Consider the following 27,977-nt stretch of genomic DNA (forward strand, 5'->3'; position numbering starts at 1 on the left):
AGCTGTTACTGTGCAAAATGATCTTTTGGTTCTTCTTACTTTACTTTCATTAGTTCACGTAGGTCTTGCCATGCTTTTTTTTCCCCCTGAAATCGTTCCCCTCACTATTTTCCACAGCATAATAGTATTCTATTATAGTTGTATATCAGAGCTTGTTCCGTCATTCTGTAATAAATGAGCATCCCTTCAATTTCCAATTCTTTCCCATTACAAAAAGAGTTTCTACAAATATTTTTGTATATTTAGGTTTTTTATTTTTCTTTGATCTCTTTAGGATACAGATCTAGTAGTGGTACTATAGGGTTAAAGGGTATGTATGGTTTTATAGACTTTTAAGTCTAGTTTTAGGTTATTTTCCAAAATGGTCAGACCAGTTCACTGCTATACCAACAGTTCATCATCATACATTTGTCATTTTTGATGTGTGGTGGATACTTCAGAGTTGTTTAAATTTGTCTTTCTTTAATCAATATTTATTTAGATTTTTTTCATGAACTATAGATTTTATTATATTATTATTATATTATGTTTTCTTTTTCTGAAAACTGCTTATTCATATTCTTTGACCATTTATCATTTGGGGAATGTCTCTTAGCTTTTAAAATTTGATTCATTTTTCTACTTAGTATATATTTGAGTAATGAGGCCTTCATTAGAGAAGCTTGCTGTAAACATTTTTTATATTACTTCATTGTCAGTGGTTTTTGTTTTTGCTTTGTCTGAGAACATGATTGCTACCATCATAAGCAGGCTTTTTGCAAGCAATATTTAAGAGATCATGTTTTGAAGACTATCACTGGCTAATGCCACTATCAAATGAATTATTGTTTCTATCAGGAATGGCTGAGAAGAAACACTTAAAGCAAATTCAGGGCCAGAGAGAGTCAAGAAATTGTTATGATTAGTGGAAAACATCTCATCAAAAATATCACTGACAGGATAAGAGGACAGCTAAGGTGACAGTAAAAGATAATGATAAATATTGGAAGTCATGTAGGAAAACCAGGACACTATTACACTGTTGGAATAATTGTGAACGGATTCAACCATTCTGGAGAGCAGTTTGGAACTATATCCAAAGGGCTATGAAATTGTGCATACCCTTTGTTCCAGGAGCATCATTACTTGCTGTATATCCCAAAGAGATTATAAAAAAGGGAAAGGGACCCACAGGTGCAAAAACATTTGTAGCGGCCCTTTTTATAGTGGCAAGAAACTGGAAACTGAGCAAACGGCTATATAAATTGTGGTACTGTAAGAAATGACCAGCAGGGTGATTTCAGAGAGACCTGGAGAGACTTACGTGAACTGATGCTGAGTGAAGTGAATAGAACCAAGAGAACATTGGACACAGCAACAAGATAATGTGCTAATATGTAGCTCTTTCCACAATGAGGTGATTCAGGCCAATTCTAACAAACTTGTGACAGAGAGAGCCATTTGCATCCAAAAAGAGGATTGTAGGGACTGAATGTAGATCACAACATAGTAGTTTCACTTTTTCCCCCCCTGAGGCAATTGGGGTTGAGTGACTTGCCCAGGGTCACACAACTAGGAAGTGTTAAGTGTCTGAGGGCTAGTGCTCTATCCACTATACCAACTAACTGCCCCCTATTTTCACCTTTTTTGTGGTTGCTTGATTGCTTTTTGTTTCAAAATTTTTTTCCCTTTTCGATCTGATTTTTCTTGTTCAGTGTGATAAATGTGAAAATACCTGTTTAATATATATTGGATTGGTTGCTGTCTATGGGGAGGGGTGAGGGAAGAGAAGGAGAAAAATTTGGAACACAAGGTTTTGCAAGGGTGAATGTTGAAAACTATCTTTAAAATATATTTTGAAAATAAAAACCTGCTTAAAAAAAAACAAACAAAAACCCCATTACTGACAATTACACTGCAGTACAATATGCCAGTATACTTTATAATCTAATCCTGCAGATCTAGGGCACAGCATTGGCCCCTTAACATTTTTCCAGATTTGCTTGAAGAAAAATGAGATTTTGGTGCTCTAGATAAAGGTTATATTCTGATTGTGGTTAAAAATCCAGGAGAATAATTTACTTTCATGATGCCAATCCCTTCCTCCCCCGATTTAATAACCCCATCTAATAAAAGAAGCATTAGTGTTAATTTTCTTTTGCCACCAAATTTTTGTGTGGAAAATAAGACCATTTCTGACTATATTTGCAGAGGTCATGTGCCCCAAGGTGAATTTTCTTATCCTTTCATCTACTATGTTTAGTCTTTCATGGCTAGAACTAGAATCTTTAGCCATCAGTAGGACTCTCCTCTGAAATGAAGTTTGTTAGAATATGCCAAGTGTGGGGTCTGACTCTCCTGTGCCTAGGACTTCATACCTCAGATCCCTGAGGCCAACTACTGAGTATGAAGGAAAGGTCTTGGTTCTAACTCTGCTAGGTAACTTTGCATGAATCAGTTTTTCTTTTTTCTTTCTGAATTGTAAAATGATGACTGCAATGAAGCACCAAACTAGAGTTTGTTTTTTTTTTTTTGTTTTTTTTTTTTAGTAAAGTTCTCTGAGATACTTTTAATGACTAAAATTAAAAGATATTCAGAGAAGTGGATTTGTTGGGTACATTGCTTTAGCTGGAATGGCACCTAATATAGTAAGTGGTTCTTTTAACTATCTAATTTTAGTGTGAAGAATACTTTTATGCATAGATTAATTTTATTTGCAGGTATATGAGTGGCCCAACGCTTCCAACCGTTAAAAGACAGCACCAACTGGGAGCAAGGCAAGGATGCCGATTCCGCCTCCTCCACCTCCACCTGGTCCACCTCCACCTCCCACTTTTAACCAGGTAGCATTCTATTCACTAAAGCATTAGACTCAAAATCAAAATGCTGCTGCAAGTTTCTCTCATAGTAATATATGCTAGTCTCTATCTTAAGTATTTGTTTCTCTTCAAAAATTCTTGTCATTTATTCATTCAGTTAATTTCTTCAGAAATACTAATTAAGCATCTATTCTATACATACCTGTTAGATCTGGGGTCCTTTTCCTTACTGGGCAGAAGAATATAATAACCACAGATATATAGTGTTATGTGATAAATGCATTAGAAAATTGTAAAACAGAGTACTATGTGAATTCAGACATCAAGTGTACTTATCAAGAACATCTTCATGTAGTAGATGGCATTTGAGTTAAGCTTTAAACAATGAATAGAAATTTAACAGAAAATGAGAAGGACCTTCTAAGAGGCTAACTAGTCGATCCTGTATCTGATCAGGAATCTTGACATGTCCCTTTCATGTGGTCATCTACTTAGTTTTCCTTAAAGACCTTTTGTGAAGAGGCCTCTTCTACTTTTTCCTGTGACAATTCATTCCACTTTCAGTTTACTTTAATTAAGTTATCGAACTCCAATCTGTCTTTGGGCAGCTTCTATTACAGCTTTTGCCCATTGTCTGTAGTTCTTTCCTCTATGGCCAAGCAGAATAAATCTAATCTTTCCACATGAAATTCTTCAGCTACTTGAAGACAGCTATTATGTCCTTCTGGATCTCCAGATTAAACCACGTTTATCTGAACTGATTTGTATGTGGCATGATATTGGAGATCTTGACTATATTTGTTGCCCTCCTATGGACATTTTTCAGGTTGTTTATGTCCTTCCTATAATGTGGGGTACAGAATACAGTACTCTTGACAAATCAGAGCTGGATATTTTTTCTGTTTGTGAACATTTTGCCATTCTTGTTTTAATTGAACATTCAATTTAGATTTTTTGATTGCTATCTCCCACAGTTGATTTAAGTTGAAGTCGTTCTCCACTGAAATTCCTAGATTTTTTTTTAACAGGATAGAATAGGAGAAACTGTTGTTTCACTATAAAAGTATTTGTCCTACACATGTGAATGTGTCATTCTTCCAGTCATCATGAGAAAGAGGATGGGCATTCTTAGTACTTGGAAATTGTTCAGTGTGCCTCTTCTCTCTCCTTACTCTCTAGGTCAATTCCTGTCAGAGGTAGATCTAGCTATAGTTGGCATTCCTCATATATAAAGAAAAGTATAGAAAGATTATGGAATATATTGTTAAAAAGCAGCCACTATCTCCAAAGGTTTTGGTTGTAAACTCTTGTCCAAGACCATGGTTCTTATAACTGACTTCATGGAAATATAGATTGTTACATTTAGTGTTAATTTAGTCTGAGATTCTCATTTTATAGATGAATAAACATAGAGAGTTTAAATAATTTGCCTTAAATTATTACACTGTTGTCTATTAGGCAACTAATAGATCAAAACCTAAGGCTTTTTGTCTTGAAGTTGATTGTTCATTTCATTATATACTAAGCTGCTGTAACTAATATTTTCCAAAAGTTTTAAGGGGTTAAGTTTTAAAAGAACACTTAAGATTTTTGGGGCACCCTGTTCAGTGCTTTAAGGTTAGCAATGTGCTTTATATACATTTGATCCTTACAACTCTGTGTAGTATATGCTATAATTCCTGTTTTAGAGATGAGAAGACTTCAGATAATTGAAGCTAAGTGACTGATCCCATGGATATATATATATGGCTCAGGTGTAGTTGGAGAATGGGTCTTCCTGCCCCAAGTCTAGCAATATATCACTATGTCATGCTACTGTATACCACAGAATTGTGTTTGCCTTGGGCATTGACATTTTTTGTCACTACCCAACTATTTACCACTGACCCAGCTATTGTCTGAATCATCTTGGATTTGGCTGTTGCCAAGGCAGTGGGTGCTCTTTCCTCTTGTTCTCCCTTTCTCTCCCTTTTCTTCCTTCTGTTTCTTCCACTGGACCCCTAAACTTTAATATTAGGTGGTGGCCTACAATATCCTGACTAGGACAAATGGAAGAGAAATATGAGTGTTTGGGAAGGGGTTTCTTTCTACTTAGTAGCTCACTGAAAATTTCCTTTGATGAAGGTTAGTTAGTCTTTTCTACCTTTCTAGAGGATAGTTTGAAGGGAGATGAATGGAAGTGGAAGTAAATTAAATTTAAACTAGATTTCAGTAGGAAAGTTTAAGGAAAGATTGTTGAGTACTAAGAAGAACCAAGAGACTGAGGAAGGCTGTGGGATTTTCTCCCTTAGATGGGTGTGTGGTCTTTAAAAGTAGAGATATAGAACCTGTTTCATAATATGTAGGCCAGTACAACCTGTAGGAGGGCATTTAGACCTTATTTATGGTGATGTCGACTTTCTGGTATGAACTCTTTTAGGCAAACACAGAACCGCCCAAGCTGAGTAGGGATGAACAGCGGGGCCGAGGTGCCCTATTACAGGACATCTGCAAAGGGACTCGGCTGAAAAAAGTGACTCATATCAATGATCGGAGTGCTCCAGTCCTTGAGAGTAAGTGACAAATTATATCTTCTCATCTGTAATTCTTAGCCTTCTAGGACTGGCTCTGAAAATTGCCTGATGTTTCTCAATCCAGTGATAAATGTCTTAGAATGGCTCTTAGTTTCTTTTTGGCCAAGTCTGGGAAGAATTTGAGTCCTTTATGGTCATTGCTGTCTTTTTTTCTATTTTATTTGCTGCTAACCAGAGCTGACAGGTTTCATACCAATTTGGGGGGGGGGAGGGAAGGTTTTCTTTGCCAAGCTTCCATCTGCCGTAGTTCTTGTGCGTGCTGTACATATTAGGGACAAATCTTTGTCTCTTCCAGAGATGCCTCAATGCCCATAAATTTCTCAGATTTCATAGATGTTGCCATGGGCCACCTTTGTACACCTGTGTAAAGATCTTTCATATCTGACTCTTCTATTTGTGGTATCCTTTGACATTAGGGACTTGGAAGAGTAATGTTACTTTGAATTGAGGGTACAAGATTAAGGGAGAGTTCTTGGATGTTCTTGAACTGGTAGGGAGCTCCTTGCCAAAATCAGGAATAGTTTTATTCCCTTTGAAAAGTTGTGAAACAAGGCCCATCCTCTGTTCCTTCAATGAGGAAAATGGATGTATCTTTTTCTCTTGCTAGGGTGTTTGCTTATTGTGGACAGGACTGAGGAAGGGGGATTCTTTCTAGGGATTGTACTTTGACATCAAGGATCTTAGACTTGGTAATAACTTAGAAATGGTTGTATGTTTTGCAGAACCCAAAGGAGGAAGTGGGGGTTATAGTTCTGGAGTAAATGCCCTGCAGCCCAAGGGAGGTCTATTCCAAGGAGGAGTGCCAAAACTCAGACCTGTTGGAACAAAAGACATTTCAGGTATCTGGTCAGTTTCTTCTTCCCTAAACAAGGCATAGGGGTAATGATGGTGGCTGATAGCAAATTTACTAAATAATATTATTTTTTGTAGCTGATATTTCCAATTAAAGTTAATAAGAACTCTGAACTAAAATTTTCTTTCTTGTGTGTATGAAGCAATACAAATTATAAGGTCTAATATCTAGCCATGTACTTGTTTTTGCTGATTCCATTATTTCTGGTTTCTTTGCAGAGAACCTAACTGGCAAGACAGTTTTACAGGTCTCTGGTTCCCGCACTTCTGCCCCGAGGCCCCCAGGGTCCACAGGCAGTAGTCGTCCCCAAGATGATTCAGACAGTAGTCGGGCATCCCCCCCAGAGCTGCCACGGATGCAGAGACCCTCTTTACCGGACCTATCCCGACCCAACTCCACCAGCAGCACGGGCATGAAACATAGTTCTTCGGCTCCCCCGCCACCACCCCCTGGGCGGCGTGCCAATGCACCCCCTGCACCTTTGCCTATGCACAGCAACAAAGCCCCAGCCTACAACAGAGAGAAGCCTTTGCCACCAACCCCTGGACAAAGGCCTCCTCCTGGCCGAGAGGGGCCTCCTGCTCCGCCTCCAATTAAGCCACCCCCTTCCCCTGTAAATATTAGGACAGGACCAAGTGGGCATAACCAGTCTTTGGCTCCCCCTCCACCGCCTTACCGTCAGCCCCCTGGTGTCCCCAATGGGCCCTCAAGCCCCACTAATGAGTCAGCTCCTGAGCTGCCACAGAGACACAATTCGTTACATAGGAAGACACCAGGGCTCGTTAGAGGCCTGGCACCTCCCCCACCCACCTCAGTTTCCCCTTCTTTACAGAGTAGTAGACCACCTCCCCCGGCTCGAGAACCTCCCAGTCGGGGAGCAGGTAAGTGCTTTTGAAAGTTTCTTTCTTACTATGTTGTTGTTTATCCAGAATGTCTTATCCAGTGCCTGAAAAATGAAGATACCTGGCTTAACTTTTGAAAAAAATCTTTTCTTTCTTTTTTTTAAATAGCTTTTTTTTTTTTTAAAGCCTTGAGTTCCGAATTTTTCTCCCTCCTTCCTTCCCTTTTCTCTTCCTTTGACTGCAAGTAAACCATTATAGGTTAAACGTGCAATTTTTCTAAACATATTTTGGGAAAATCTTCCTGACAATTGACTGAGAACACTCTTTGTAGAGACAACTAATGACAGTTATGAAATTTCCTTTAAGGATAACTTCTCTAAGCAGGTTAGAAGTTGAGAGATGAACTGGATAGAATCACTATTCTTGGGGCCTCTCTATTTCAAGCAATATTAGATCTTCACATGTTGCTAGTGAACTTGTGCTTAGAACTCTCCAATACCAATTCTTAAAAAAGTATGGCTTATGAAAGTTGGCCATGTAATTATTGTCCTCATAAAATTAAAACTATTTTAGATAGGTTAAATTAGTAAGCAGAGTAAGATGCTTCCTTCTAGGAGTTTATAATCTCAGGTAGATACACTATCTTAAAGCATGCAGCAGCCTTGTTTATTCTAGATCATGTATCTATATCTTAAATGTAAATGGGAATTGATTTGTATGAAAGATTTTCCTTCATAAAAACCTAAGCTAAAGGGCTAAAATACCTGAGGAAGCCATGGCACATCTTGACTTGGAGCTTAATTTTTTAAAATTAAACTTTTCTCAGGTCTGCTTTTTAAAAAATTATCTCTCTCTCTCTTTTTTTTTTTTAATGAACTTTCTTTCTTTCTTTCTTTTTTTTTTTTTTCCTTTGTTAAGTAGTTTACCTAGGATCACACGAAGTTAGTTAAGTGTCTGAGGCCAGATTTGAACTCAGGTCCTCCTGACTTCAGGGCTGGTGCTCTATTTACTGCATCACCTCGCTGCCCGTTATGAACTTTTTTATGAACAAAACAAAAGATTTTCTATGAAAAGAACAAAAAAGGGAATTGTATATATAAAAGTATTCCTGTTATGTACAATTTTTTAAAAATTTAATTTAAAAAAACTATTAAATTTTATACACATTGGTAACAACTTTGTCCTGCTTGTCTCTGCCTCTTTCTGGATTTCTTTTTCCTTCCCTCTTCTGTGTTATTTTTTAATGTTTCATTGATTTTCCTTTTTCCCCCCCAATATCGTATCTAATTTCTAATTTCCTCCTTTCTCAAATAGAAATCTTTTTTTGTAACCAATAAATATAATCAGGCAAGATAAAAGACTTGTAAATGTATGTCTCACAATTATCTCATGACATCTCTGTTAAGAATTGGAAAGCATGCTTCATCATTAGTCTTTTAGTCTTAATTGGTTACTGCATGGATCAGAACTTTGAAATCTTTTTGGTGATTTTCTTTAACATTATGTAGTCATCATGTAAATTGTTCTCCTGTTTGTGCTCATTTAACTCAGTCACTTTTTATGGGTCTTCCCAGGTTTCTCTCAGTCACTCATAGTCATTGTTTTTTATGGTACAGTAATAATCTATTATCTTCATCTCAGTTTTTTAGGCATTCCTCAGTTGATTGGCATCTATTTTGCTACAACAAAAGGTGATGCTATAAATATTCCTGTACATGTGGACGCCTTCCCTCTCTCTTGACTTTTAGGGAAGGGTTATTGCCTAACTAATGGTATCACTGGTTAAAGGAGTTGCTTGGTTTGGTGACTTTGGGAATAGATCCAAATTGGTACTAAAATAAACAAATTCCTAGCTCCACCAACAGTGGATTAGTATGCCTTTCCTTCAGCAACTCTTTCATCAACAGTTGTCATTTTCCTTTTCTCATCTTTGGATATAAGGTAGAACTTCAGTTTTAATTTGCATTTTTTATGATTAATGATTTGAAATTTTTTTTTCACGTGGTTATTGATAGCTTTCACTTGTTTAAGAAACTATAAGTATATTATCCTTTGACCATTTACCTTTTGGGGGATGGGACTTGTACTTTTAAATTTCATATCACAGTTCCATTCTCTGGACAGTTTTTTTACCTTTTCTGTCAAGCTCCAGGAGTAAGTAAAAAGAGAGGAGTAGTTTCTGCAAAACTGTGCCTGGTGGTCAGAAATGTCTACTTATTTTGGGGATTTTTCTTGGGAAGTTCTAGAGAAGTAATTCTCTTAGTTCTATTTACTAATATTGCCAATTAACTACTGTATAGTCTGGCAGAGAATGTAGCCTATTTTGTGTTTTAGAAGAATGGTTTCTTGTATGGTGATGGCAAAGGTTTATAAGTGGTCTGTGGGATAGCCTTGGATAGGCTTTGTGCTAATTTATTTCTGGAATTTCCGTGTCTGTGTGTCTGTGTGTGTGTAAATAATGTCTTATCAAAAGAACTGTGCTTTTGAGTTTTTTTGTTTTTTCCCAAAATAGCAAACAAAAGAGAAGAGTTTGTCTGTGGGGTCTTTTCCTGTAGAATCTATTGGCTAAGAAGTTTGACAACTATTGGTAGTGTGAGAAATCCTCCCTTTTGCCAAACTTCCTTTCTAAAGGATCTGTATTTCCTAAATATTGACATTTGGAATAGGATTCTCCTTACGTGAAGAAGGAAAAAAAAATCTGAGTACTACCCATTCTCTATGTCCCCTACCTTGGGTAGTGCTGTCGGGCAAACAAGATTCCTATTTCTTCTCAATCTGGGTTCTGCCTTTTGAGCTAGATAATTCTATTTTATTTTATTTTAGTTTTAGTTTTCTTTTGAGCCAGTTTAAAAGTATTATTGGACAGAATACTAGGAAGCTAGGTCCCTGCCAGTGTAGTGTGCTAGCTCAGCTCTTCTTGTACTTGTTAGGTTTGGAGATTCCATTTTGTCTTGGTGACGTTATAGTTGATTGTGTATTTCTGGAAATGTCAGTGAATAAACAGTATGTGTAAAATGCCTACTGTGTGCCATAGTGATTACTGAGTATTCAAATACCAAGTGTAAAACAAACACAGCTCTCAAGTAATCTTACATTCTGGCAGGAAAGACGATGAATAAATATCTACTAATACAGAATAAATAGATGACTAAGTGCAAAGGAATTAATTTCAGAATAGTTGGGGGGGGGGGACTTTGCATTGGGAGGAGATGAAGAAACGTTTCAAAAGGAAGAGAAGGTGTTTATGAAGTCGAGGTGAGCAATGAATACATTCTAGCTATTGAGGAAGACGAATGCAAAAGACATGTAGATAGGTATAAGTGACGTTTTTATAGTGTTTTAAAAACTTGCTAAGCCCTTCACATATCCTCATTTGAACCTCATACATTATACATTATTTTTACATTATAAAAACCTTATGAGGTAGGGACTACAGGTATTATAATCCCATTTAACAGATGAAGAAATTGAATTTTCTGAGAGGTCATCCAAGACCTAATAAGTGTCAGAAGTGAGATTTGAATCCAGGTATATTATTTTATCCTTTACTATGATGCCTTATATATCAGAAGAAAGTGGATTTATTCTTCCCCTCCCTCCAAGTCTATTTTTAAAAATTGTTCTTTTTTTTAGCAGTGGTTTTTTTTTTTCCAATTACATGTAAAAACAAGTTTTAACATTTATTTTTTTTAAATTTTACTTCAAATTTTCTTCCTCCCTCCCCAAGATGACAAGCAATTTGATAGAGGTTATGTGCAATTCTGTATAACAGTTTCCATATTAGTCATGTTATGACTGAAGAAATAGATGAAAAGGGAACAAAATATGGTAAAAATAAAGAAAGTGAGAATAGTATGTTTTGAGTTCTTTCTCTAAAAATTAATAGCATTTTTTCATCACAAGTCTTTTGGAACTGTCTTGGATTTTGTATTGTTGAGAGTAGCTGTCATTCATGGTTATTCATGTCATTCATTGTACAGTTTGCTGCTACCATATATAATGTTCTTCAGGTTCTGTGCCTTTCAATTTGAGGTGTATCACTCGATTTAGCGGGAAATCATGCTTCATATACTTGCTGTTGGGAGAAGACGGGTTATCAATTCATTTGATTGTTATTTAACTGCAGCTTGAGGAAGGAAAATAACATTTCTTCAGTAAGGTAGTGCTATCTGTTTCTGTTTCTTTCATATTAAGCTTGTTTCTTCTGCAAAATATGTATGTGTTTCTTTATTGTGAACTTAAATAGAAAATAGAAAAAAAACCATTGCTGTGTACATAGCAGAATGTAGAGAGGTTTCAGAATATAAAACAATTGATTTCCATTTCAGGAAAGCATATTTAATAAATATACAATGTGTTGAGAGCTATCTTGTTTTTTGTTTTTTTTGGGTTTTTTGCTTCCTTGTAAGTTTTCTTTTGTTCTCTGCAGTATACTTTTTTACTTTATTATTTTTTCCCTTTTCCTACTTCCCTCCACCAAGAAGCTAGAGTTAAGCGCCACACACACACACACACACACACACACAAGCGCACATACATACATATAGATAACTAGTCATATACACATATACATATATCCATATGTATCTATGTAAGCTCATACTATGCTTGTTTTTCCTTTCTTTGAAGGTGGATAACTCCACTAACAATGTATTAGTGTTCCAGTTTTCCCACATCCCCTCCAACATTTATCATTATCTTTTCCTGTCGTTTTAGTCACTGAGAAATGGAAGGTGGTACCTCAGGAGTTGTTTTAATTTATATTTCTCTAATCATATGATTTAAGCTCCCATGAATTTAATTACTATCTCTATGCTGATGATTCTCAAATCTAATATCTTGACCTAATCTCTATGATGATGTCTCATATCTTGAACTGGATGTCCAGTAGTTGTCATCAACTCAACATGTCCAAAACTGAACTCATCTTTTCCCCTAAATCTTCCCTACCTTCTGCTTTGCATGCTACACTAGAGGGCAATACCATCTCCCGTAACCTACATGCCATGATCAACTCCCTTCTCTTGCCTTTCTCCCTTTTCTTCTTCTACACCTCCCCTCCTCTGTATACCTCACCTCTTGCCAAAGCCCGTCATTTTCATCTCTGTGACATCTCTTGAATATGCTCCTTTTTCTCCTCTGACTTTGTATTACTCTGGTTCAGGCCCTTATCACTTCATGGACTATTTCAGTAGACTGCTGCCTTAAATCTCTCCCCACTCCAACTCATCCTTTATTTAGCTATCAAAGTGATTTTTCTAAAGTACAAGTCCAGCCATGTTACCCCTTATTCTGTACTTAGTATTGCCTTTGGGAGCTAATACAAAGTATTCTACTTGACTTTCAAAGCTTTTCATTACCTAATCCCCTCCTGGCTTTCCAGTCTACATCTAGCACACAAGATCCAGTGACACTAATCACCTTGCTATACCATAAACAAGACATTCCATCTCTCAGGAATACTGTCCTTTTTTTGTTTAGTGCCTTCTCTGGTTTTCTGTAAGACTCAACTAAAATTCCATCTTCTCCCCAGTTAGTGTCAAACTCAGGTGGAAGTGAGACTACTAATCTGTACATGACGATCTCTATATGAGCCACATATTGAATTAGTTTTTAAAAATGTAATGTTATCTGTGTTTTTATCAGGTATTTTACTTTGTTAAATATTTTCCAATTACATTTTAATCTAATTCTCCACAGTAGGGAATTTTGTACAACTTTTGTGTTTGATAAACTGTGTTCTATAGGAAGTCTTTCCCAACTCATCTTAATTCTAATGTCCTCCCTCTCTTGTTTAGTTCTTCTTTATCTTATATATAGATTATTGTACATAGTTATTTGCTTGTTCTCTCCCTCCCCTTAGATTGTGAGTTCTTCGAGGGCAAGGACTGTCTTTTGCCTTTTTTGGTATTCTCAGTGCTTAATTTTTTTGAATTGCTTATTTCATGTTGCATCAGTTTCTAGAAATCTTTGCATGCTCACATATTCATCTTTATCTTTTCTTTCATTGTAGTCATAATTATCTATTACATTCATGTAACTATTTCCCATTTGGTGAGTTCTATTTTATTTCCAGTTCTTGGCTGCTACCAAAAACAAAATACACCTTTAAATATTCTGATATATTTAGAATCTACCTTTTCCCCTTTCTATTCCATTTTTCCTTCCCCAACATTCTTGACCTAAAGGGATCTCTCAAGTCACAGGGTATAGGTATTTTAAGCACTTTATTAATTTAATTCTAAATTATTTTTCCATATTGGCAAAATGAAGTAAACATTGATTATGTTTACTAGATGCCAGGCATTGTGCTAGTAAGCACCAGGAATGGAGAGAAAGAAAGAAACAATCCATGCTCTTCAAGGAGTTTACATTCTGAAATTCTCTAATTTATTTGGAATAGTTCACAGCTTCACCAAATTATTTGCTTGCCTTTCTTCCCATAATCTTTTCATTTTTGACTATCCTATGTTTTTTTCATCATTACCAAAACTTGGTATAGAGTGAAACTTTAAAGTTTGGGTTGGCATTTAATTCTCTTATTAAAAATTTCATTGTAATATTTTGATTTCATATCACTTCATTTCTCCTTCATTCCTCCCCTCTTCCCAGGGAACCGTTCCTTATAACAAAACATTTTTATTTAAAAATAATAAAAAGAAAAAGGCGGGGGGGGAAATAAATAAAAATAATCCCTAACACTGGAAAAAATGGTATAGTATATATATTCTACATTTTTAGAAAAGTTGAGGCAAATTCTTCAATTTAATAAATGGTCAAAGGATGTGAACAGACAATTTTCAGATAAAGGAATTAAAACCATTTCTAGTCATATGAAAAAATGCTCTAAATCATTGATCAAAGAAATGCAAATTAAGACAACTCTTGGGGTACTATTACATATCTTTCAGATTAGCTAAAATGACAGAAAGATAATGTTGAATGTTGGAGGGGATATGGGTTAAACTGGCACACATTGTTGGTGGAATTGTGAACTGATCAAACCATTCTAGAGTGCAAGATGAAACTGTCCAAAGAGCTATCAAAATATGCATACTCTTTGATCTGGCAGTGTCTCTGCTGGACCTGCATCCCAAGAGATTATTAAAAAAGGGAAAAGGACCCATATGCAAACATGTTTGTAGCAGATTTTTTTATAGTGGTAAGGAATTGGAAATTGAGTGAATGAATATCCATCATTTGGGGAATTTGTCATTTCTGATAGGTATAATGGGATAGTTCAGAGGTGTTTTAATTTGCCTTTCTCAGTCACTAGTCATTTAGAGCATTTTTTCCCCTAGTATAGGTAGCTTTGATTCTTCAGAAAATTACCAGTTCATATCTTTTGACCATTTATCGATTGAGATATAGGATATAACAGTGGGATATTATTTTTATAAATTTGACCCAGTTCTCTATTCAGTATATATTTGAGTAACTAAGCCTAATTTATCAGAGAAGCTTGTTGTAAAAATGTTTTACATTACTTCATTGTCTGTGGTACCTTTTAAGAAAATGTAGATTCTTTGATTATCCCTTTTAATTAAATGTTTTTGCTTTTGCTTTGACTGAGATCATTATTCTTACCACTGCCTTATTTATTTATTTATTTGTTTGTTTTTATTTTTATTTTTTATTTAATAGCCTTTTATTTACAGGATATATACATGGGTAACTTTACAGCATTAATAATTGCCAAACCTCTTGTTCCAATTTTTCACCTCTTACCCCCACCCCCACCCCCTCCCCTAGATGGCAGGATGACCATTAGATGTTAAATATATTAAAATATAAATTAGATACACAATAAGTATACATGACCAAAACGTTATTTTGCTGTACAAAAAGAATCAGACTCTGAAATATTATACAATTAGCTTGTGAAGGAAATCAAAAATCACTGCCTTTTTTATTTTAGCTGAAGAATATTAGATTCTTCTCTAATCCTTTATTTGAATTCTTTGTGTTTATTTCTGTTTTAAGTATGTATATTTTAAAAGTCTATTTTGCTTCTAACTGCTGCCTCTTATCATCCCTTCCCCCTTTTCTCATCCCATTCCCCTACTGGGCTAATTACATTTCTATACGTGTGTGTGTGTGTGTGTGTGTGTGTGTGTGTGTGTGTGTGTGTGTATGTGTATGTGTATTTCCCTCCCTCTTTGAACTAATTCTGAGGATAGTGAGGTTCAAGCATTGTCCACTTCCCCTTCCCCTCACTTTCCCTTTCCTTGCAAAGCTGTTCCTTATTGCCCCTCTTTTATGTGAATAAAATTTCCCCACCCTACCTCTCCTCCTCCTTATTGCATCCTTATTACTCCATTCAAAAAATAAAAAATTATTCCAACATAATAGACTCATATCCACGCCTTTGCTTATGTAATAGTGATACAGTTCTTAGAAGTTATCTTCTCATATAGGAATATTTAACTTTATTGAGAATGTTAAGATTATATTTACCTTTATGTATTTCGTATTTTTTTCTTTCCCACCCCTCCCATTCCCCCTCCTCCATCACATTTTCTATTCAGCACTGGTCTTTTCATCAGCAATGCTTAAAAAGTCCTCTATTTCATTAAGTGACTATTTTTCCCCCTGGAGGATTATACTCCAAGTTTTGTTGATTAGGTTATTCTTTATTTAGAAACTGATAAATCTTGTGTGAAACCTGATTGTAGTTCCACAATATTTGAATTGTTACTTTCCAACTGCATGAAATATTTTCTCTTTAATCTGAAATTTGGTTATAATATTCCTGGGAATTTGGCTCTGGAATTTGGTTATAATGTTCCTGGGAGTTTTTAGTTTTCTTTCAGGAATCGATAAGTTTCATTTTATTGTCTGGTTTTAAGATGTTAGAGCTTTCATGACTTTTAGGTAGCCTTACTAATTTTTTTTTTTTTTTTTTTTTTGCTGAAGCAATTGGAGTTAAGTGACTTGCTCAGGGTCACATATCTAGGAAGTATTAAGTGTCTAAGGTTAGATTTCAACTCAGGTCCTCCTGACTTCAGGACTGGTGCTCTATCCACTGTGCCACCTATTTCCAGCCTTAATAATTCTTAAATGAGTTCTCAGATCTGTTTTCTGTGTCAGTTTTTCTGTTAAAGCATTTCATGGGTTTTTTTTTTCCTATTTTAAAAATTCTTTTGACTTGGTTTTATTGATTCTTAGTATCTCTTGAAATCATTAGCTTCTGCTGGACCAGTTATAATTTTTAAGAAATTATTTTCTTCAATGAGATTTTGTATTTCTTTTTCTATTTAGCCAATTTGTTTTTTAAGTAGTTATTTTCTTTAGTGAATTTTCATACTTCATTTTCCTATTTTGTTTTTTAAGGAGGTCTTTTCGTGAGTGAATTTTGTACCTCTTTTACCATTAGACCAATTTGGTTTTTAAGGTGTTGTTTTCTTCATTATTTTTTGTGCCTTTTTTACGAAACTGCAAATTTTCACAATCTTTTGCATTCCTCTCATTTCTTTTCTTATTTATTTTCTCTGCTACTTTGATCTCTTTCTTTAACTCTTACAGGAATTCTTGTTGTTTCAAATTTGCATTTTTTGTTTGTAGCTATTTTCACTTATTATCTTCTTCTGACTTTTGTCTTGGTCTTCCCTGCCACCATGTAGCTTTTTATGATCAAATTCTTTTTTGTTCTTTGCTCCCTTTTCCAGCCCATTTATTGACTTTGAACTTTATGTTAAAAGTTTGAGTTCTGCTCACCTGGACAATGGGAAGGCACTGTTCTAAACTGACTTTTTTTGTGTTGCTATTTTCAAAGATAATTTTGAGAGTCTGCAAGTTTTTGGTTCTTACAAGGTAAATGATACTGAGAAAGGTATTGTTACCACTCTTCTGCTCTGAGCTCTGGTCTTTATCCAGAAGAGGCCTCTGGTCCTCTGAAATTACAAATATTAATTTATATTTTAATGTATTTAACATCTACTGGTCATCCTGCCATCTAGGGGAGGGAGTGAAGGGGGTAAGAGGTGAAAAATTGGAACAAGAGGTTTGGCAATTGTTAATGCTGTAAAGTTACCCATGCATATAACCTGTAAATAAAAGGCTATTAAATTTAAAAAAAAAAGAGAGAAAAAAAGAAAAATTATCCATGCATATGTTTTATAAACAAAAAGCTATAATAAAAAAGAAAAAAAATGAAATTACAAGTATTAGGCTCTCTTTGCCTTGGAACTGAGACCCTAGCCAGTTCCTTTGTGCCCATCCACCAGTGTTTCTTTGTACCCTCAAACTGTGACCCAGAACTATGTAAGGGCAGTAGAATTGCCAATCAGTGCCAGCTGTACCCAGTGCCAGCAAAGGGTCTCCTGTAATCTCTCTTTGACCAGTCGTCCAACCTCTTCCTGTCTCTGGACTGAGAGTTTCTTAATCTGGTGCTACAGCCACTATTGTTTCCACTGTGTATGTGAGCTCCAGACAGGCTTCTTCCACCTTGGTGTCACAAAGTTCTGCTCATCTTCCAAGTTTTCTTAGACCATAAAAATCACTCACTTTGATTCCTTGTTGGCTCTGTCACTCCAAAATTTGATTTTAGGCTTTATTTTAAAAGTTGTGTGGAGGAGGGATTTGAAAGAGTTCAGTTAGATTGTATCTCATCTGCCATCTTGACTCCTCTTCAACACAACATTAATTTTTTATTGCCTTGTAGTGTTTCTTTTCATTTACATTGTTGCAGTTGTATATATTGTTTCTTGGTTCTGCTTCATTTTGATCAGTTCATGTAAGTCTTTTTCTTATTCTCTGTATTCATATTTTTATTTCTTATAGCATAGTATCTTCCTGTCCATTTTTGTACCACAATTGGTTTAGCCATTCCCTTTTGGATTAGCATCTACTTTGTTTCTTGTAATATACACCAAAAAATTGTTCTATAAGTATTTTGGCATATATGCAATTTTTATTTTTCTTGTTAATCAGTTACCTCCTTGGGTAATAATATCCTTGACAGTAGAATCTATCTATTAGAATGTGTAAACCTTTTAGCCATTTATAATTTTATAGAATGGCTGAATTAATTCATAGCTCCACTGATAATTCATTTTTTTTTTTTTTTTTGGTAATTTTGAAACTTGACAATGTCAGTTATTTTATTTTTTATAATTACTTTATTTAAAAATACATGCAAAGATAGTTTTCAACATTCATCCTTGCAAAACCTTGTGTTGCAGATTTTTCTCCCTCCCTGACCCCTACCCCTAGACAGCAAGTAATCTAATATATGTTAAACATGTGCAGTTTCTCAATACCTATTTCCACAATTATCATACTGCACAAAAATCAGATCAAAAAAGACAAATAAAACAAAAAGAAAGCATACAAAAACTAAACTGACCTCTTTATGAATGCACATGGCTTTCTTTATCACAAGACCATTGGAATGGGCCTGAATCATTTTATTGAAAAGAGCCACGTCCATCAGAATTCATTATCATGTAATCTTGTTGCTATGTACAATGTTCTCTTGATTCTGCTCACTTCACTTAACACCACTTCATATAAGTTCCTCCAGGCCTTTCTGAAATCATCCTGCTGATCATTTCTTATAGAACACTAATATTCATATACCATAACTTATTCAGCCATTCCTCAACTGATGAGCATCCATTCAGTTTCCATTTCTTATGGTTTATACTTTTAATTAATTAATTAATTTTAAAATTTAATTAAAACTTTTTATTTACTAAATGTATGCATGGGTAATTTTTCAACACTGGCCCTTGCAAAATATTCTGTTCCACATTTTCCCCTTCCTCCCCTCACCCCCTCCCCTAGATGGCAGGTAGTCCACCTTAGGATTGCCACACAGCACTGAGACCAGGAGCAGAGTATGGGCAAAATAAGAGTCCTGTCTCAGTGCCAGCAAAGTGACATCTGTCATCTCCTTCTGACCAGTTACAGTCTGTGGGCTAAGAGCTCGGAAAGCTGCTGCTATTGATTCAGTGGCTCCCAAGATCTGCTCCTGTTTTCCTGGAGCTGGAGCCAGGCTGGCACAGTGGAACTGTGCTCCCCTATTACCCAGGTGCGACAAACCTTTCCTATTGACCTTCTGAGTAGACTTTGGCATCTGTGAGTTGAGTGATCTAGAACCCATTACTGATTCAATCACCCTAAAGCCTGGTCTGCTGGGACTGGGGCTGTGCTGGCATGACCTGGGCCACACTGTTCTCCACTCTCACCCCTGTGTGACAGACCTTGTCTCCTGACCTTCCAAGGTCCTGGGCTGGAAAGTTGTATCATTCCATCTTTTTATGGGTTCTGACATTTTAAAATTTATTTAGCATTATCATTTAAAGGTATTTGGAGGGATTTGGGGGAGAGCTCAAGAGAGACCCTGCCTTTACTCTGCCATCTCCTAAAAAAAAATTAAACCCAATTTTTACCCAACTGCTTTCCAATTTTCCAGCAACTTTTATTGAATAGTAGGGAGTTCTTATCAAACGCTGGAATACTAAGTTCACTTTCTGATTCTTATTTGGCTCTTTGATCTGCTTCCATTTTTTAACTAGTACCAAATAGTTTGGATGATTTTGGTTTTTAGTATAAATTGAAGTCCCAAAGGATTATTCCTTCTTGATGCCTACTTTGTTTTTTCACTTGAGGTGTTAGATTTTTTTGTTCCTTTAAATTAAACTTGTTTTTGTTTTGTTCTATATTAGCTCCTTTGTTATATCACTAAATTTCTTAAGTTAATTTAGGCAGAAGAGTAATTATTAGCATGTTGGCATGACCTACTCATGAGCAGTGAATATTTCTCTAGTTAAGTTTTTTAATTTTGAAGAAAAAATTTTTAATTGTAGCTCTACAGATCTTGAGTATGCCTTTGGTGTAGATTGATTCCCACATATTTTATGCATTTTGTAATTATTTTGAATGATTTCCCTTTCTGTTATATCTTGCTTTTTATGCATGTCATAGAGAAATGTTGATCTTTGCCAATTTATTTTTTATAGTGCTAATATTCTGTAGTTATTGTTTTACTAAGGTATTAGTAAGTTTGTTACTGTTATTGTTTTGTTAATTCAATAGGATTTTCTGAGTAACTGTCATGTCAACAAATAGGAATAGTTTTGTCTACTCTACCTCCCTTTTAGTCTACTGCAAATATTTACAGACTGTGTACTTTATTAACTCTGCTCTAAGCCCTATAAATTTTTGCCATGTAGCAATTTACAGTCTACTTGATATGAAAGCACATTTATGTGAAATTATGAAGAAAAAAATAAAATTCAACTAAGTACATAAATCTAGTGACCGAACTGAAAAAAGAAAATGTATACATTCTAATGAGGATCTATCTCCTAGTCATCTGAGAAAAGGGGAAAAAAAGAAAATCAAACAAAGTCATTGCTAGCTCAAAGAGCTTGCATTCTACTGAGAGAAACAATGTATATATAGATAGGTAAATACAAACTGTGTAAGAGATACATATGGGATAATTTCAGATAAGAGAGCACTAACAAGTGTGGGAGGAATGGGAAGGAAGTGGGGGGAAGATCAGGAAAAATGGCACATGAACTAAGCCTTGCAGGAAGCCAAGATTTTTACAAGGTAGAAGTAAGGAGAGGATAGGCATTTCAAGAATTCTGAAACCTGTACAAAAGCACAGAGGCAGGAAATGGTATGTGGAAATCAAGGAAGAGTTGATATTCAGTCTTATTTTGATAGATTAGACAATGAGTGGTATAGGAGAGAGAATACAGAGGCATAATGTGAACTATAATTGGAAAGATAATAAAAGTGAGATTGAAATTTCAGGCTGAAAATTTTGTATTGAATTCCAGAGACGAGGTATTGTGAATGAAGATATGCTGGAAGTGACAGAATGTTGGAGAAGAGATACTCTTAAAAAATGACTTCCCCAAAACAAAACAGAAAACCAAATTTCATTATTTTAAGTGTTCTTCTTATGCTCCAGTGTTAAAACAAGTCTTAGTGAAAGTAGAAATGAAAGGGGAGTCAGTTTGAGATCCATTTGTGCTTCTCAGACCTGTGGGAGTTGGTCCTTAAAATATCATTATGAGAAGGAAAGTGTCATTAAGAATAGGCATAGTAAATTTATGAGATATTGAACTCAGCCTAATTGGGGTTTTGTAGAGGAAGCAGGGAGAAATTTAGATGCATTTTCAAGCCAAAATTTTGGAAGTCCTAAAGTGCCAAGCTGAGGTGTTTGTTTAAGGGAATGAGAAGCCTATTTTTTTTCATTGATCTTTTGTTTTATTGGGAAACATTTCTATTTCCCAATTTCCCTTATCTAGAAAGCCATTTCTTATAGCAAAGAATTAAAAAAAAAAAAAAAAGGGAAAAGGAAAATAGTAAGAGCAAAACTAATCAAAACATCAGTACTTCCCCATATTATATGTAAATTGTTCCCACCACTCCAAAGAAGGGAGTTGAGTTACACTCTCAAATCTTTTATTTAGGACCAAGCTCTTCATCATTATAATTTTACATCATGCAGTTCTCTGGAGATTTTGAGATAGGGACTGACAGTGGAGTCCTATCATTTTTTTACTTTATTGCATTGGGAATAGCCTTGAACAGCCATAGCCCTTGAGTTTAAATCCTGCTTCTTTTATTTAATGCCTGTGTGAATTTGGGCAAATTATCTAATCATTCTGGGCTTCATTTTTTTCACCTATAAAATGAAATGGTGGACTAGGCCCTTTGAAATTCCATTTTATCTTGGTGACCTACGACTCTGATGGGAACAAATGTTTTAGGAATGTTAATCTTATAATGCTGTGGGGGAAATTTAAGAGACTGAAGGCAGAGAAGAGAGTTAGAGGCTGCTGTAGTGTTCTGGACGAGAAGGAATAGATTGAATAAAATTTTAGTACCAAGTGAAAATGGACAGGAAAGGACAAATTAAGATATTTTGGAAACAGAATCATCTGGACTCGATGAGTGATTATTAAATGTCAAATGTCAAAAACGATGAAGATACCACAGGTTTGAGTGAAACTTAATAAGTGGACTCTAGTGATGCTATTCAATCCAACAGGCAGGCCATTTTGGCTGGACTGGAGACCATATGAAGAGGATTAATGTGCAGTAAGTTTGGAAAGGTTGGGTTGGAGCCAGGTTCTGATGAAGTATAACAGTTCTGAATGAGATGTAGTTGGTTTGTAGAAAGATGGTCTAGTTGGGGAAGATCCATTTTTGTCTTTTGTTGTCTTCTTTGAGACAAATTTAAAGCCATTTCTAGTCATATGAAAAACTACTTTAAATCACTTTTGATTAGAGAAATGCATATTGAGATAACTAATTCTGAGGTACCACTATACATCTTTCAGATTGGCTAAGATGACAGAAAAAGATAATGATAAATGTTGGAGGGGATGTGGGAAATCTGGAATACTAATACAAGGTTGGTGGAATTGTGAACGGATCCAACCACTCTGGAGAGTGTTTGTAACTATGCCCAAGGGCTATCAAACTGTGCACTCCCTTAATCTAGCAGTGTTTCTATTGGGCTTATACCTCCAAGAGATCTTAAAGAAGGGAAAAGCTCAAACATGTGCAAAAACTTTTGTGGTGACAAGAAACTGGAAACTGAGTAGATGCCCATCAATTGGGGAATGGCTAAATAAGTTATGGTATATGAATATTATGGAATGTTATTGTTCGGTAAGAAATGACCAGCAGGATGATTTCAGAGAGGCCTGGAGAGACTTACATGAACTGATGCTGAGTGAAATGAGCAGAACCAGGAGATCATTATACATGCAACAGCAAGATAATATGAGGATTGTTGTGTTCCCAGCTTAGCCTGTTTTAGAAATGCTTGGGGAGATTGTGTCCAGATTGTATCCAAGGAAGTATTAAAACATGTCCCCATATTTACTTACCTTTTATTAATTCAGTCTTCTAAATGTCTCTGGGTTTTTGTAGCACCTCCACCCCCACCACCCTTAATTCGAAATGGTGCCCGGGATGCCCCACCCCCACCGCCACCATACCGAATGCATGGTTCTACGGAGCCCCTGAGCAGAGGAAAGCCCCCCCCTCCACCTTCAAGGACACCAGCTGGGCCTCCTCCACCACCTCCACCACCCCTGAGGAACGGCCACAGAGATTCCATTGCAACTGTCCGATCTTTCTTGGGTATGTATATTATCTCTTGAGAAGACCTCATTCACAAGCATGACATACCCAGCTTGCATTTAAGATTTGTTGGCCTCTTAGCAGTGTTTTGTAATCTTTCTTTCTCTCTCTATCTTTTCTTCCAAGCTTTTGAGGAGTTTTATATGGTGAATTTTTATTGATTTTCATAGTATAACAGTTGATTGTTTTGGTATCTTCTCCAGCAAGATAGTCTGTATTGGGTTACTGGTTTGTGGTTGAAACTAAACACCTTTCTCTTTCCTGATCTCTGCCTAATTGTCCTTTTATGAGATTTTGTTCCTAGTGAACCATTATGTCTGCCTTTGTTTTAGAGATGTTTCTTTGATCAGAACCAAAACAGATGTCCTAATCCCTTTAGACCAGACTTTTTGGGAATGCTTAAGCCATTCTACATGGAATCACACTTGATGGAAGGAAATGGTATGGGTGAAGTCATGTGATTTGCTTCCACAACTCAATTGATAATAAAGTTCCCGGTTAGGAAAGAAAGTCTTAGGCTTAATCAGGCACTAGTTGGAGACAAAATTCCTCTTCTGGTTAGCTTATATCAGTTTATAGATCCGGTTCACTTGTTCTTTATCTGCACCCTAAAGGACCTAAGATAATCTTGTCCTTGGAACATAAGGGTAGTATTTCTCTCTACTACAGAATAGCATTGAAAACCAAGCTGTAATACTTTATTAGTAGGTTTGGGTTTTTTTGTTTTTGTTTTTTTAGTTCTCTGGAAAATGTAAAGAAGTAGTTTAAAGTCACTTATTTTTTTCTCTTCAGATGATTTTGAGTCCAAGTATTCCTTCCATCCAGTTGAAGACTTCCCTGCTCCAGAAGAATATAAACATTTTCAGAGGATTTACCCTAGCAAAACAAACCGAGGTGAGGAAAGTATTTTTATAATTTGCACAGATTATAGAAATTTAGCTAAATGGGTGTTATTGGGGCAGCCAGTTGGCGCAGTGGATAGAGTACCAGCCCTGAACTCAGGAGGACCTGAGTTCAAATCTGGTCTCAAACAGTTCACGCTTCCTAGCTGTGTGACCCTGGGCAAGTCACTTAACCCCAATTGCCCCAGCTAAATAAACAAATAAATGGGCATTATTTTTTACCTTTCATTTCAGGACCAATTATGAAATATCCAACATATAATAAATGACTTCAGATTTACTGATTGACATTTGCTTTCTGGTTGTGTTTTTTTTTTTCCCCAGCCACTCGTGGGGCTCCACCCCTGCCACCTGTCCTCAGGTGAAGCCCAGGTGGATCCTGTTCCTCAACAAAAGGATGGATCTCCTCCAGTTCTCAAATGGTCCCTACTGCTTTCCCAAAACCTGCATGAGAGTTCTCATTGTGTTCTTCCAGTGCGACCAGTCACTCAGAATTCAACATGCCTCCCAGCTCATCTTCATCTATGCATCTCCTCACTGGACTTGATTGGACTGTCTTATTTTGGCAGTGGGTTCCCTGTTTCTTCATTTCCCTTTGTTTAGTGAACCCTGCTAGTTGTGCAAGGAAATAGCTTCTGTCTCCTGTTCTCTCTTTGGAGAGAGGTGCCTTGTAATGAATTCAGTAATCATAACAGGGTGAAGAGAGAGTATTCTTCTTGTTTCCACATAAAATCCTTTTCTTCCCCCCACTCCTGGGAAATCAAATGAGTATATATGGACTTCAAGCCATTAGGGAGCTTGACATAGCCATTACCACTTCTGTTTTTTTGTGGGGAGAGTGCCATCTTCAGTAAAATAGGAAAGAATTATTCAGAGATGTTATCTGTTTCAAAGGTCACAGTTGCAGAGTGGGACAGGAAAGGGATCTGCTTTCTTCTTGGAGTATCTTTTTTTTTTTTTTTTTTTTTTTTTTAATACAAGGTTAAAATTCTAGATTACCTTTGGGTTTAAATACTACATACTAATCAGTTAAGCTTAAAGCATATACTAAATGGCAGAATGGGCTCAAGCTGAGGGCTTCTCAGCTCTAGTCAATTCCTCTATAACAAAGGGACCAAAAGAGAATTGAGTCCTCAAGGCCTCAATTACCCAAGATTCTGGGTGACCATGTAGGCTCATTTGAAGAACCTTTCTAATCTCTTGGATCACATGCTAAGGAACTGTAACTGATGCAGCTCCATAGTAGTCCTTGTGAGAAAAGATGGAACTGAATTGCATATGTGTATATGACCAGAACCTCCTTGATATACCCCAGACCAAACCTAGTGCTGGTCATTTGTAGGTAAACTTTTTCTAACTATTCTTATTTTAAAACCTGGTAGGGGTTATCCCCCATAGATGCCCTCAGCATCTGGGATTGGGAAGAAATGGAAAGGCTTCCCTGGCAAGGAGCTATAGATGGGGTAGGGAAGGAGGAAAGCTTGATATTTAATCATACTGATCATTTACTGAGTCCTGACTGTGAAGTCTTCAGATCATTGTCGAAATGGAAATTGGCAACTTTTACACAATGTTCTGTGATGGTGTTTTTCTTTAAATTATTCAAACATAGAAAAGCCAAATCTTACCTTTCTTGTGGGGTTGGCACTTTTCTTCCCATTACTTCCTCCTTTGGATTTTGGATAGTCACATTGGCATCCATTGTACTTTTACTGTTTTGCCTCCTGAAAGTGGATGGTTAAACTCAAATCAGATGGATTTTTCTTCTTTGGAGTCTGTTGATAATCCGTCATGTATTTGAATGTCTGCCTTATACACTACTCTGTCCCATTGGTGGTACTAGATTTATTATCATGACACAACCAGAACAGTAATTCATTCAACAAATTTATTAAGAGCCTACTCTTGAGTAATGGGAATGTGATTCATAGTTACTGATCTATTTTGTATGTTAAAAAAAAAAAACACAAAAACTTGTAATATAGGTTTAAGGTGGGCTGGCTGCAACGGCACTAAAACTTCTCACCTTTGAACTCCTCTTTTCTCTGCTTGTGGGAATGTTGTTACCGCTTTAGTTAAAGATTGGGTGGGTCTCATGTTGAGGCTATTCCCAGTCACCAAACCCTTATGTCCCCTCTCTGAAGGAAGAGACAATGCCCAGCTCTGCTCATCAAAAAGCTGAGTTCAAAGGCCCCTGGTTGGGTTTGTTTTTTTTTCCCTAATGGGAAAAACTTAATATTTTTTTCCTATTGCCCTGGCTGCAAAGCAGATGGGTACTCTCAGGCCTAAATGAGCGCAGTGCCCCTCTACTTCTGCCAATCTCCCCAGATCAGAGCACTTTGACATAGTGTGTGATTCTGTGTATTGTGGGTTGGAACGCTGCTCAAGCTTCAAACCCTTACTTTACCCGAAACCAGGTCTCTTGGGCTACTAGAGTGGCTGTAGGATTCCCTAGAACACATCCCAGCCCTCTACATTTGACAACAAGCAAGGGAGGACCTGCTTTGGTCTTCCAACTTGAAGCTCAAATGAACTTCTAGGGAGAGGTGAGAAGAAAAAAGTGTAAATAGATTTAAGCATTGCTACAGAGTATCTCAGGGCTGGGGTATATTTTAATTATCCTGATCACTTGAAATAACTCATAGATTAAGTGAATTTCGGAATGGGGGAAGAAATGTGTCCCCATAGTTCTTGAATCCTGAGGGGCTGAAGGGGAGGTAAATAAGGGTCGTCTGAGGCTCTTTTTATTTTTAATGGCACTACACTGAGTTGTCTGTACTGGAAACCCAACCTGGGATCAATGGCAAAACAAATTCCTCACATTCCAGTCTTGGTCTTTCTTTCCCAGTTACATCCCAGCCCCTGGCTCTAAGGTCAGGGTGGCTCCCTGCCAGTCGCTCCTTGGAATTGGGAATGTGGGAGAGTTGGCCCACTGCAACATTGCCTTTGAAATTCATCTGCTTTAAAACAACAAAAGCAAGAATGTGCAAAAACAAAACATGTAAACTGTTTTTAATAGAAGGAAGTGTTTGGATCCATTCAGCTCCACATTCATTGTGCCTTTACCCTATGTCAGGCATCTGTGCTCCGTATTCCTCTTGGACTGAAGCAGTTTAAATCTTCCTCATCTACTGCTGTTTCCTTCTTCCTCTGCACATCTTTGTATACCTGGTAGGCTTCTTCTCTAATTCTTGTCTCATTCCACCAGTGGCAGAGGATAGCTTCTCTTTCTTCCCCAGAGTGACAAGCATGGTTGTCACAGTAATCAACACTGTATAAATACACCCAGAAAGATGAGAGAGGATATGTGCACAAGTACACTTGTGAGAAAGAGAGAGTGCGTGTGCGTGTGTGTGTGTGTGTGGTCTGCATGTAGATGGATTTTTAAAAATAATTTATTGTATGAATATACGGATGTTTTTGTTTTAATCCATGATTCTCCTTACCTAGTTGTATTGACTTTCTCCCCTTCTCCTAAGATGTACAGTCTGGTCTCAGGTTGGATTCTTTGGTACACTTCTCCCTTCTGGGTGCCATGCAGCTATTTAATTAAACCTCATTTTACAAACCAAATCAAACTGAAAATCTGTGTGCTATGTTTGGAATCCCACTCCAGGGCAATGGATTTGGGGGAGGGCAGGGAGGAAGATCTTCCCACCTCTTGAATTTCTGGTTTTGTCATAGAATGGACAGAGGCACCTGCAGCTCTCCAAGGATCTTCTACTTTTCCCTTAAGGCAGTATGCTAATGTGAAAAGAACACGGAAAAAAAGTTATTGAAAAAGTTGAATGTTGAATCAGAAAATCTGTTATTTGAGTCTTAGCTCTGCCTCCTAGTCATTAGGTCTGAGTGGATCAAATCATTTTAATCTCATGTGACAGGATATGATG

At 36.6% G+C, this 27,977-nt stretch overlaps 1 protein-coding gene across 8 annotated transcripts in view; it reads left to right on the forward strand.

Moving 5' to 3' along the window:
• WIPF2 (WAS/WASL interacting protein family member 2) overlaps window positions 1-27,660 on the forward strand; it is a 60,604-nt gene extending 32,944 nt beyond the window's left edge. For all 8 annotated transcript variants that reach the window (XM_012548379.3, XM_012548378.3, XM_012548375.3 and 5 more), the window contains 7 exons: window positions 2,700-2,822; window positions 5,218-5,350; window positions 6,094-6,210; window positions 6,443-7,105; window positions 22,973-23,185; window positions 23,978-24,079; window positions 24,412-27,660. In XM_012548379.3, coding sequence (XP_012403833.1) covers window positions 2,763-2,822; window positions 5,218-5,350; window positions 6,094-6,210; window positions 6,443-7,105; window positions 22,973-23,185; window positions 23,978-24,079; window positions 24,412-24,452 — 1,329 coding nt within the window. In that variant the 5' untranslated portion in view covers window positions 2,700-2,762 and the 3' untranslated portion in view covers window positions 24,453-27,660. The remainder of the gene's footprint in view (window positions 1-2,699; window positions 2,823-5,217; window positions 5,351-6,093; window positions 6,211-6,442; window positions 7,106-22,972; window positions 23,186-23,977; window positions 24,080-24,411) is intronic.
• The last annotated feature ends 317 nt before the right edge of the window (window positions 27,661-27,977 follow it).

This window comes from Sarcophilus harrisii, chromosome 4 (assembly GCF_902635505.1).
Source record: "Sarcophilus harrisii chromosome 4, mSarHar1.11, whole genome shotgun sequence".
NCBI lineage: Eukaryota > Metazoa > Chordata > Mammalia > Dasyuromorphia > Dasyuridae > Sarcophilus > Sarcophilus harrisii.